The 12,744-nt window shown below is 43.5% G+C and overlaps 1 protein-coding gene across 4 annotated transcripts in view; it reads right to left on the bottom strand.

Moving 5' to 3' along the window:
- Positions 1–2,866: 2,866 nt before the first annotated feature.
- The window catches only part of Rprd2 (regulation of nuclear pre-mRNA domain containing 2), a 53,881-nt gene continuing 44,003 nt past the window's right edge, over positions 2,867–12,744 (bottom strand). For 2 of the 4 annotated variants that reach the window (XM_028789634.1, XM_028789635.1), the window contains 3 exons: positions 10,797–10,997; positions 5,188–5,607; positions 4,081–4,285 (listed from right to left, as the gene is read on the bottom strand). In XM_028789634.1, coding sequence (XP_028645467.1) covers positions 4,197–4,285; positions 5,188–5,607; positions 10,797–10,997 — 710 coding nt within the window. In that variant the 3' untranslated portion in view covers positions 4,081–4,196. Of the gene's footprint in view, positions 5,608–10,796; positions 10,998–12,744 lie in introns of all 4 variants that reach the window. The other 2 variants (XM_028789631.1, XM_028789633.1) reach the window with 1 other exon arrangement.

Below are 12,744 nucleotides of genomic sequence, written 5' to 3'. Positions count from 1 at the left end.
TGCTCATGATACCCTCCCAGGAGTCAAACCAAGTTCTGCTGACCTCGGGAGGGGGGAGTTACAGGGAGGGAGCTCCCATCTAAGCTGAATAAACTCTTAGAAAATCCTCCAGGATCCTATTTGACACAGCATCACTGAATTCTGTGTGGTACTAGAGTATTCATGGAATTCTTTGTGGTTTTACAGTGAGCATCAAGGACCTTAGTGACAACTACTCATTCTGCTTCACGAATCATGTCCTTGCTAAAACACACTATGCTGTGCATTCTTTAAAAAATATCTTGTTTATTTATTTATTTTTAAACTCGGGGTGAAATACAAAAGTCAGAGTATGGTACCGAGTTTAAATCACAGACACACGAAGAATAAAATCCTTGTTTTATCTTTATGAATACCAGAAATGTCTTTTGTTTCACTATATCACATATATACAGTTGTCTTCATTTACTGTTGTAGGAAGATTTCCTTAAAATATCTGACAGCTTCATATAACCCCACTTCCACCCTGAAACAAACACACTGAAGATCTTGTGGCAAAAACAAAACAAAAAATATCCTACAAACCCCAAGCCCTGGAAAGTCTGTCCTTGAAGTACCCCTGTCACGTGGTGGCCATTATGCTTTTGAAGACAGTTATCCTGCTTCAACATTCCAGAAACCACTTTCCTGATACTTCCCTATTTTCTTAGAAAATCAAATGGTCAGAGAGCGTTTTCAAGTAAACAGTATATTTAAGTTTAAATAAGAGTGGTAGAAAGAATTCACATTCTTTTATTCTAGACTGAAAAACACCCCCACTTAATTTCTGGAAAAAAAAATCAATTCTGAAAGTCACAATTTCCTTGCCCCACCCCCATTCTCTCTGTTTGATATATTTTTTTTATTAAACAAATGTCTTAAGACCCAATATATAACTATACCTCCCCTGCTTTGCTATGCTATATACCCAACCACACACACAAGGCCATGATATCATGCATTTTTTTGTGGGGCAAGCTACAGGGCAGAGAGACTTGAGAGAGGAAAGAGAAGAACCAGCTCAAACTGGATGTGAATTCTGAGGCTGTCTTGCTGCACCCTCACACAGAACACAGCCCCCAGGCTGTATTGGACAGCCTTTCTTCAGGAAAAAAAAAAGTGGTTTGTTCTGAGACAGAGGATTGTCTTTGAGCACATGCCACACTTCCCTCAGTTTGCTACCCCACTGAGGAACCTAAGCACTCCATTACCTCCTCACAGTTTGTTAACTTGCCAGATTCCTCCACAAGCTCAACACAATGGTGTAGCACACCTAGTTGGAGATTATAAGCATGGACCCTGGTGCAACAGAAAACCTAGTGTGCAGTATTTGCGTCCCAGATACAAAGACAGAAGCACTCTAAGCACGGTGATTGTCTTTCCCTTAGGTATTAGCTGTAGAAACACAAACAAGCTTTTTAATGCAGGGAAGAAAGCTCTCCCTCCACAGCAATGACTCAGGCAAAACAACTAGTAGTTGACATGAGAATGGGGGATCGGAGGTGGGCACTGAAAGCACCAAGTTGCTATTTGCTGAGGGCTAACATGGATTCATCAGGACGCCGCTTTCTCTGTAAAGACATGGCCAGCAATACCCACCTGTCTCTAAGACACACCTACACAGTATCATGTAAGGATACCACTCAATCGCCTCTGAAACAGCAAGAACAGGGGTGAATGCAGGACTGAGATGGGGGTCGGGGTAGAAAGAAACTGTAAATATTTTCCTTTCTCTAATAGTTAATGTTGGCTGAAAACCACCAGGTAGGCACCATAGTAAACTAAGTGTCTACTTAAATATTTAAGAAGGCAGAGACAACATTTTACCTAGATTCATTATCAATTTAGTTAGAATAACTGAGGGAGAAAAAGTAGGGGAAAGCGGGAGACAAGGATATGTAGAACCATCAAATGTCCCCTTGTCCTGTCCACAGAGGACAGCTGGTCACAGCAGCGCTGGGTGACCCTGTCCAGCTCTACACATTGTCATCATTTCCCATTTTAACCTTGAAATTATATTCAGGTTTTTTCTTTCAACAAAGAAACTTTTTTCTTTCTTTTGAGACAAAGTTCCACTATATAGCCCAAGCTGGCCTCAAACTGCCATTCCCTCGTCCCTGCCTCCCAGTGCTGGGGTTGTGTGTGCCACCACATCCCCCAAGAGAAAACTTTTTACTACACAGAAGTTTATACTGTCTCAGTCACTGCATAGTAATAGTTCAGAGAAAGCTGCTTTAAAAGCAAAGAGTAAGCACTCTGCTTCAACACGCCTTTAGAATAAAGCAAATAGACCCGACAGGCCCAACATTGCCCACATTTTCCCTCTGAAAACACTCTCAGCCTTTTGCAGGGCAGAGACTACAAAGAGGGCAGCTAAGCTGGTTCCGCAAGTTGCTTAGCTGGAGAGGGAAGGAGACAGGGATCCTCCTACTGCCCACCAGCAAGGCCAAGGCCCAAATAACACCCCAACATTGCACATTATTACCTGTACTGACCGAAAGTTTATTTCCAATGTAAGTAATCTCTCAATAGATAGGATAAAATACTGTTTTCCTCCCCACTCCCTATACCCCCAGCCAAGTAATGTGGCTTTGGTTATGTTTACTTGTGTTTCTGTTTTTTTTTTTTTTAAAGAAAAAATACAAACAACTTGGAAAAGGTCCTAAGCTTGGAGAGAGGACTGGATAATAGCAAATTGTTACCATGTATGCTTCTGAATTTGGAAGGAAGGCCCTTCATTAAAAAAAAAAAAAAAAAAAAAAAGCAAAAGAAGAAAAACAAAACAAAAAACCAAACTGCTACTTCCAATGCTCTCTAGACTGTTCAAAATGCCTTTCCCAGATTTCCATCAGTACCTGGGAGGGAAGAATGGGCGTTTTGGTGCAAAGAACGGAGGGCCCCTAACAAAAGGTGGCCTGGGTCTCTTTAAACTGTGGAATGGGTCTCTGCCGAGAAAAGCTTCCCTAGGCCGAAAGTCTGGCCGGGGACTCCGTAAAATCATACCACTCCGGCCGATGGCGTCTCTGTGTGCGGGACCCAAGGGAAGGCCACTGCTGCTGGTGTTGCCTCCCCCACCTCCTCCAAGGGCTGGGCCCAGGTGCTCCAGAGGGTGGGAAGGCAGGCTCAGGCTCTCTCGTGCACGGCTAAGACCAGGGCCATTGAGGTCCCTGGGTCCTGTGAGGACCCCAAAATGCTCAGCCATGGTCCCTTGAAGGAGGGAACTATGGTCCTTGGGAAAAACTGCCACAGCCCCAGTCACTCCATGCTCTGGCAGTGGTGGAGTTGGGAAAGGTACAACCCCAGAGTGATCAACAGGGGGTGGAGGAGGGGGTGGAGTAGCAAAGGGGACACCAGTCCCTCCACTGCTAAGTTCCCCAGGGGGTGGAGGAGGGGGTGGTGGAGGGAAAGGAACTCCGCTGTGCTCTCCAGGAGGAGGTGGTGGGCCAGCATGGGCCAGAGATGCCTCCTTTGTAAAGGGGTTCGAAAGATCCACAGAGGGCAGATGAGTGGGTGCCTCTCGAGAGAAGATACCACCATGATCCTTAGGAGGGGCAGGTGGGGCAGATGATGGCCCCACTGGCTCTCTCTGGAAGGGTGTCCCATGTTCCAAGGGGGATGGGGGGAGATGATGCTCAAATGTTGAGTTGAAACTGTTGGAACGAAAGCTGGTGACACTCTCCTGAAACTGGGGTGCCCGTTCCTTGTATGGCGTTGTCTTAAAGCCAGTGAGGCCTCCGCTGCCCCCACCCCCAAGGGATGCCAATTCAGAGGCACTTGAGGGACCATTGTCAAAAGAGCTGCCTGGTGTGCTCAGATCAAACCAACCCACTCTTGAAACCTCACGCCCATGTCCTCTATTTCCCTTCCCAGGAACTCGTACAGACTCTACGGTCTGTATCGGCTCTCCTGACATCCTCCTATTAGCTGCGTTATGATAACCTAGAGTTTCTATAGGGGCCCCCTTTTCTTCTGTGCTGTCAGGCAAGTCTAAACAGGAGGAGGAAACACGAGTTTCTATTCGATAGTGTTCTTCCTGTTGCTGGTCAGTGGTGGGCAAGCTGGGCTGGGTGAGGTTTGACAGGCCGACACCATCACTTGAAGGACCCTTGTTGGGGGTCTGGCCAAAATGCTTATCATCTGAGGGCTTGCGTGAGGCGTTTTTAAGCATATTCTTAAACTCAATCGTCGATGTGGTGGAAATCGTAGAGGCCAGGACTTTTTCCACGCCTGATGTGGGTGGGTGGCCCGCTGGAGCGGCAAGGGTATTCTGTGAAGAGAAAACGGAACGATGTGGGACTGAGTGAGGAGAGTCTGGGTACTGAGTCTGTGGCAAAGCGAGATGCCCAGCAGTAGGCTGAGTCAAGCCACTGTGGTTGGAGTCAGGGGTGAAAAACGAATCATTTTTACTTGGTGATGGTGACCGCTCAGACCCAGGTTCATTCCCTCTTATGTTGAAGGCGCCAAATAGCCCAGGAGGAGATGAAAGGCGGTCACGGTTCTCACTAGAGTCCAGGAGGGCCCTTACAGATGGAGGGAAGGCAGACTTGACCCCAAACTCTTGGGCCCTGTGGTTGTAACTAGACAGGATTGGCTGGTACTCAGAGGCATCAGAAAGCTTGCTTGACTTCAGGATGGATTTGGCTGGTTTCTTCTCTAGGTTCATCATGGCAGATGGTGGAGGCCCTGAATATTCAAAATCTCGGTAGTCCTCATCTTCCTGGAAGGAAGTATCTGGGAAGAGCTTTTCCTGTGAAGAGTCCATCAGTGATGACGGCCTCTCAACTCCACCAGAAGGCTGCTTATAGGGAGAGTCACTGCCTAGACCAAAGGGTCGATATGTAGACACAGAATTGGGGAGCTCTTGGGGGTAGCTTTCATCTCTTCCAGGAGGTGGTGATCTTGTACTGCTGGGTGTTGAGGAACCAGGGCTGATGATCTTAGACAGCAGGGACATTGTGTCTACACTGCTGGATGTGGGCTTATCCATCATCTCATCCTGGGTGGGTGTCCCACTCCGTTCATCCCGAACAGGAGTTCCATCGATGCTGTCAACTGAAGTGCTAGTAGGACCTCGCTGGAAATCCGAGGAATGGCCCTCTGACGGGGCACTGGTTCCCAAGCTGCTCAGGATTGGGATATTTAAGTTTAAGCCACTGAAACCAGGATTACCTTTTAAGAAGTTGTGGATCTTCATTTCCAGGCTTGGAGAAGTGGACTCTGATTCTGGCTTTGGCTTGGAGACCTCTGAGGATTGGCACATGGCAACTTCAGTAGGTGGGGCAGCAGGGCTAGTACTGTGGGTACCTGCAAATCCTAAAGAACTGGATGGTAGTTTAAAGGCAGTGCTTGGGAGCACTGGGCTCTGCCCAACTGACACCTTGCTTGCTGAAGTCGAAGAGACTTCAGCAGTTGAAGAATTAGGAGAATAGTTGAAGCTTTTGGAAATAAATGACTGGGTATTGGAGAGCAGATTTCTCCCCTTTACGGCAGAGCCTGTGGAGCTGGCAGGGGAGGCTGTAGTGCTCTGGGAAGTAGCTTCACTGGCTGGCACGGGGTTCCCAGTAACACTCTGAAGTAAAGATGACAAGCCTGCAGAAAGAGATTAGAGGGGTTAAAAAGAACAACCACACATTATAACGAAAACAAGGCAGGCTTATTAGATACCATCACTCACTGTGGTGGGAACCACAGACTTTAAAATACCAAGTTCAAAGGAATCTAGACTAAACAGACAGTGCCTATCTGAGACAAAAAAATATCAGGTCTATTTATCAACCTAAGACAGCAAAGCACTCAGTCCCAGAACAATCCAGATGCAAGTCCCGTTATAAAAGAAAACAGGAAAGAGAGGGATTTTTAATGTCAGAATCATTCATGGCTTAAACAAAGCCATGCAGCAGGGGAAAGGAAGCAAGCTCTTTCTAACACAACGTTCTAAGCCAGTGTCTGCGCTTGAGCTGTGGAATCTCTGTAAACACAGAGGACCATAACTGCCTCTCTACCTTGTCGTCTATTCCAACACATGAGCATGCACTGTTGTTGTCAGAGGAAAAGAACATACCCAAAACTTCAGCCTGGAATACCTTTTTCAACAAGTTTACCCCTTGTAGACCAAAGCTTTTATTTTGTATATGTATGGGTGTTTTGTCTTCATGTGTGTATATGTACCACATGCATTCTTGATGCCCAAGAACCAGAAAAAGGCACTGGATCCCTGGAACTGGAGTTACAAATAGGCTGTCAACTGCTATGTGGGTGCTGGGAATCAAACCCAGGTTTTTTTTGGAAGAACAACCAGTGCTCTTATCCACCAAACCATCTCTCCAGTCCCTGGTGTTATTTTTTTGAGACGGTATTTTTTGAGACTATGTATTCTTACATTCCCTATGTAGACCAGGCTGGCCGTGAACTTAGAGAGATCCACTAGCCTCTGCACAGCCTCCTATGTTCCCAGCCCTGTTTAAAGGCGTGAATCATCATAGTCAGTGACTAGAATTACTTTTATAGGAACAACATTTTCTTTCTTTTAAAATTTTATTTTTACTGTATATGAGTTTGTGGATTTGTACACGTACCACAGTGTGCATGGAGTGGTTAGAGGACAATTCTGTGGGATCAATTATTTCCTTACACCTTTATATGGGCTCCAATATTGAACTAGGTCATCAGGCTTGTGACAAGTGTGTTTACTCACTAAGGCATTTTTACCCACCTTCTCTCTTTAAAAAAAACATTAATTTTTTTATGTATATGAGTATTTTGTGTATGTGTGTGTGTGTTTGTGTGCGCCTGTGCGCGTGCATGCGCCTGGTACCCATGGAGACCAGAAAAAGGCATCAGCTCTCTTTAGCTAGGGCTGGAATCAAGCCTGTGTCCTCTGTAAGAGCAGTCAGTGCTCTTCAGTTCTGAGCGTCATCTTTCTGGCCCTGTCTTTTTGGGGGTGGGGAAGTGCTTACGTAATCCAGGCTGGCCTCAAATTCCTTAAGTAGCTAGAAGTGGCCTTACACTCTAATCTTCTTGGTTCCACTTTCTAAATGCTGGGAGCTCTTTGTGTAGACTAGTATGGCCTTGAATGTATGGAGATCTGCCTGATTTTATTTGTGTGAATATTTGTGAAGATGTGGAGGACAGAAGGTTATAGATCTTCTAGAGCCACAATTTAGAAAAAAGAGCCAGGCTGTGGTAGCATATGGCTTTAATCCCAATACTCCAGAAGCAGAGGTTGGCAGATCTCCATGCATTCAAAGCCAAACTGGTCTACATAGCATGCTCAGGCTCAAGGTCAGTCAGAAGTATGTAGTTGAGACCTCACCTCAAAAATAAATACATAAAACAAGCAAACAAACAAGCAAGCCGGGAGAGTGGCTGGAGCAGACCCAGGAGTTAAGAGCATTTTCTGCTCTTCCAGAGGGCCCAAATTCCTGGTTATTTGTCTTTCTGTGTCTGGCTTACTGTGCTTAATAACACAATGGTCACCAGTTACATTCATTTCCCTGCAAATATTGCATTTTTCGTTTTCTTCATATGGTTGAATTAAATCCAAATGAGCACATATCCACACTTTCTTTAACTATCTGTGGATGGGTACTGAGGCTGGTTCCATTTCTTAACCGTGAAAGGCAACAGAACCTCTGTGATGTATGAGTTAGTTCTCCAAATGTAAACTCAGGAGCAACACTACCCGAGTCTTACCAGAGCTCCATTTTCAGTATTTTCAGAAAAGTTCATTCTTACTTCCATGGTGACTAAACGTTTACAAACCCATGGCACTGGAGACAAGCTTTGTGCTTCCCATATGCAGACAAGGACTTTATACTGAGCTACACTTCCCATGTGCAGACAAGCACTCTACACTGAGCTACACTGCTGGCTCAGGCGGCTCTTTAGAAGGCAGGTAAGGGTCACACACACCATGTCTACCCTTTGTGTATTCATTCTTTTGTTTGTTTTTTTGAGACAGGGTTAACCCTGGCTACCCTAGAACTCACTACATAGACTATGCTGGCTTCAGACTCAGAGATCCACCTGCTTCTGCTTCCTATGTGCTGGGGTTAAAGGTGTGCAATACCATGCCTGTCGATTTATTTATTTACTGTTTTCTCAAACAGGCATTTGCTACACAGCCCAGGTTAGCCTTGAAATCACAGCAATCCTGACTGAATGCTGAGATTACAGATGTATTGTCTCTCAGATACTGTGGGGACCTGTTCTTCCATCGACTACTGCTTTTTCAAAGACAGTTACTGTCATGTCAGTGCGATGGCTCAATGGTTAAGGCACCGATGCCAAGCCTGATGACTTGAGTTTGATTCTCAGCATCCACATTGTAGAAGAAGAGAAACAATTTTCACAAGTTGTCCTTTGACCTCCATAAGCATGAAGGCACATATAACCCCTCCTCTATAAGTAAGTGAGCTTAAAGAGACAGCTGTGACTTATATCTTGTCACTTTGCTACATTTCTTTTACCTCAACAAGCTGTGGAGTCTGGTGGGTTTTTTGTTTGTTTGTTTGTTGTTGTTTTTTTGACATAGGGTTTCTCTGTGTAGCCCGGGCTGTCCTGGAACTCACTCTGTAGACCAGGCTGACCTTGAACTCAGTAATCTGCCTGCCTCTGCCTCCCAAGTGCTGGGATTAAAGGCGTACTCCATTGCCACCTGGACAAAATTTTCTTATTAAAAAAAAAAAATTAAGCCTTAAAAAACTATACTGTGTGTGTGTGTGTGTGTGTGTGTGTGTGTGTGTGTGTGTGTGTGTTAGCGAGAGAACAATTTGAGGGAGCTGGTTCTCTTCTTCCACCATGTGGGTTTCAGGTAGTCTGGTTTGGCAGCAAGTGGCTTTACCCACTATCCTATTTTGCTGGCCTCTAAAAGATTTTTGTTTACAATGTTTGAGTGAACATGAGTATTTATGTTTTGGCATACTGAAAAGTTAAGAAAAATTCCATGGGGCCAGATAGATGACTTAGTGGTTAAGAGCACTGACTGCTCTTTCAGAGTTCCCAAATTCAATTCCCAGGAACCACATGGTGGCTCACAACCATCTGTAATGGGATCTGATACCCTCTTCTGGTGTGTCTGAAGACAGCGCCAGTATACTCACACACATAAAATAAATAAGTCTTAAAAAAAAAAAAAAAAAGGAAAAACTCCACTTTTTTCCCCCCACAAAAGTAGAATTTTTCCTTTTTTCTCCCACTATCTGTTGTAGCCCTGGCTGTCCTAGAACTTGCTCTGTAGACTAGGCTGGGCTCCAACTCACAGAGATCCATCTACTTCTACCTTCCAAGTGCTCTGGAATTACAGCATATCACCACACTGGGCTAAGAGTTCCACTTTCTAAAGCAAAAGAAAGGTGACAAATGCTGCTATTCCATAAGGAGTTTTTTTTTGTTTTTATTTCGAATCCTGTCAGAACACATTTCTTCAAATTCTATCTGACAAGAAGGACCACATGAAACTATTATAGCAATCTACAGAACAACAACAACAAAAACAACAAAAAACTCTATAGGTACCGTGCTGCATCTAGAGGAGAAACTAATATAGATGACTTCAAGATTTTCTACAGCTACAGGACAGGAACAGGAAGGGAGAAGTCCAAAGCACCGTCATCTCCTCAGTCGCACACAGTGAGCTGTTGTAAATTATCATCAGTATTGTGTGCTTTAAAAACAGATAAAACAGCCACAGCCCACTGCAGCCTAGGCTGACCTGAAACTTGAGATCCAGTCTCCTAAGATCTGGGATTACTGGGAACGTCAATTCTTTATTGATAGGTCAACAAAAAGGGGTTTCAGAAGATCACCAGATAGTATTTAGTTTTGTAAAATAAAACTCTTTCTTAGAATGACTATTGAAGATGCAATAGTAATAGATTGATCCAGAACAGTTCAAGAACAGAAAGTAATAGCTATTTATATGCTTTACTTATATGGACAGGGTTCCTCATCTTATCGCTGCTGCTATTCTAGCATAGATACATTTTTGTGGGTGGAGCCTACTCTATGCATTATGAGATATTCAACGTTTCTCTGACCTTGACCCATTAGTTCTAAACAGCGTCTCTGTCCCAGCTGAAACAAAAGTATTTCTAGTAATTGCTAACTATCACCTAGAAGTCCCTGGCTTTAACAAGGACGATACTGTTCTGGTATTTACGATTAACTGCATAACTGTACTGAGATGTTTAAGAAGGGTTGTGTAGGAACCTGGAAAACAAGAATTGAAAGATCGAATATGATTCATGAAAAGCTGAAGCAATTTTATGTACAAGACATAACTGAGAAAGCCAAAAAGAGAAGTCTAAATGAGGCAGAGACTGCAGATAGAAGGGAGAAAACAGATATATGTCGGTTATATTTGACATAGGTTATATATTAAAACAACACACACACTACCCTGCACTAAGGGTTAGGGTTAATGTAAGCCCCAGTAGTGCCCTGCTGCAGGATAGAGTATTAGCTAGCTAAGGAGTCTCCTTCTAGTCTCAGTTCATCACACATCAGACAGACTCATAACCTTAACCAAGCACATCACCTCATGAGCCTGGCTTCCTTACCCGACTGGGAGGGTATTACTAAACTATATTTAAAGTCTGTTTTAGTGTTGACATTTTCAATTCTCTAATTGCCACCTCATAAATATATAAAGTATAAAGACAGTAATGAATTAACTGTATTGTACATTTCATGGCTTTGGGATCCTCAGAACTAGAATTCAAGGTTACACTGGAGACAAACATTCACAATTCAAGTCCCTCTGGCACATGTCAGTTTACCTTGGAGTGCAGGGGCTGACTGTGTCTGGGTTTTAGAAAGAGCAGAGAGAATGCTCTCTGGGGTGATCTCCACCTTTGACAGGATATTTGCCAGAGGGTTGTGAGATGGTGTTGTGGCAGGTGCAGGTGTTTTCAGGCCACTGCTGAGGTTGCTGGGACTGGTAGGAGTTCCTGGAGAAGGTCTTGATGCAGAACTGACCCCTGGTGGCAGAAAGATGAACTCAAGAAAATGCAATACTCAATTCATGACACTTTCCACTCAATGAAAGATTGTTTAATAGTAATTCTGGTGACTGAACCACAAATAGTGCCCATTTTGACACATACAAAGAAAAACATGTGAAAATATGAACTGTTGTTTCTATTTGGAATATTCTTAAAACAAACAAGCGCTATGTTATTTTCATGCACATTCCTTGGTTTTCAGAGCAGCCACCAGAACAGAGCGGGCAACCTGCTTCTGCTCCCATGGTGCTCAGCGACTGCAGCAGGTTGCTGGATCAGAGGCACTACCACTGCAGAGCGCTGTCACCACATGTCTATGAGAGTGGCAAGGGTTTTTCTCTTACACAGCCTTTAAAGTGACATTATACAAATAAACTCCTTTACACTTTTACACTTCAAAACACTGGGTCAGTTATCAACACAGTAAAAAGGTAGATGCAGACACAAGAAAAACATTCGATTTCTTAAAATATGACAAAAACCACTAGGAACAGATGTTTTACAAAGAAACATAAATGAACAAATGAAAAAAATCTTTAATTAAAATATAGATATTATCTTTTCAAGATTGAATGTGACAATGGAAAGGGTTAGAAACAATTAAATTTCCAAACACTAGGTATATAAAATAGTATATTCTTAAGATAACAATTTGAAAAGCTACATGCTGCCTTTGGTTTTGTGTTTTCTAAACAGGGTCTCAAAATACACCCCAGGCTGGCCTTCAATTCTTAATCTTCCTGCTTGGCTTCCTCATTGCTCGTGTTACAGGTGGCAGCACATCTAGTTCACATGCTGATAATTTCCCCAAAAATAATACAGTGGGCAGGGCACAGATGGAATGTGTCTGTGTCTGTCCTTCTGCACCCGCGTGTTGTGCAGCAGACTTCTGTTATCACTATTATCATTGCCAGTATGTGGATAACGGGGCTCAGAGGAGAGTTTTGAGGAGTCAAATTTCTCCTGCCACCTTTACAAGGGTCCTGGAGATTGAATGTAGGTCTCATCAGGTTTGCATGGAAAGGACTTCAGTATTCTTTATAAAGTGAAAAGCTGAAAACATAGTAATGTCTAACAACAAGAATTACCATATACTTCAACAGCCATTAAAGTTGATGTAGATGACTTTTCTTGTGTGTGGTACATGCACAGTTATACACTCCCACATTGTGTGCACATGGAGACCAAAATGAAACCGTGTGTCTTCCTCTGTCACTATCAAATTTTGGGAGATTATGTCAATCACTGAATCTGGAACTTCAAGTTTCTGCTAGACTGGCTGCCACTCCCCAACATCCACATGTCTGTACTCATTCCCAAAGTGGGTTTATAGACACACAGGTAAGCCTGGCTGTTCTATGGGTGCTGGCAATCTAAACTCAGGCCCTCATGCTTACAAATCAAGCACTTCACTCACAGAATGATCTCCCTACCCATCTCCATCATTTTTGTCCAGAAAGGGCCTCATGTAGCCCAGGCTATCCTTAAACTCCTCATCTCCTGCCTCTTTTCCCAAGTGCTGAGATTATAGGTGTGCACCACCCAAACTAGCTGTTTAGGTTAATATTTAATAACATAAAAATTTGTGATACATACTTAAGTTTTAAATAAGCTGATTTAAAGATAATATAGGCAATGTTTCAATTATTAAAAGAAAAAGTATTCCAAATATATAATCTCTCAAATCCACATACATGTATATATATGAGTGGTTTTCTTTGGT

This window comes from Grammomys surdaster, unplaced genomic scaffold (assembly GCF_004785775.1).
Source record: "Grammomys surdaster isolate TR1022 unplaced genomic scaffold, NIH_TR_1.0 125849, whole genome shotgun sequence".
NCBI lineage: Eukaryota > Metazoa > Chordata > Mammalia > Rodentia > Muridae > Grammomys > Grammomys surdaster.
Note: the sequence above shows the minus strand (reverse complement) of the source record. Positions and strands in the feature narration are given on the sequence as shown.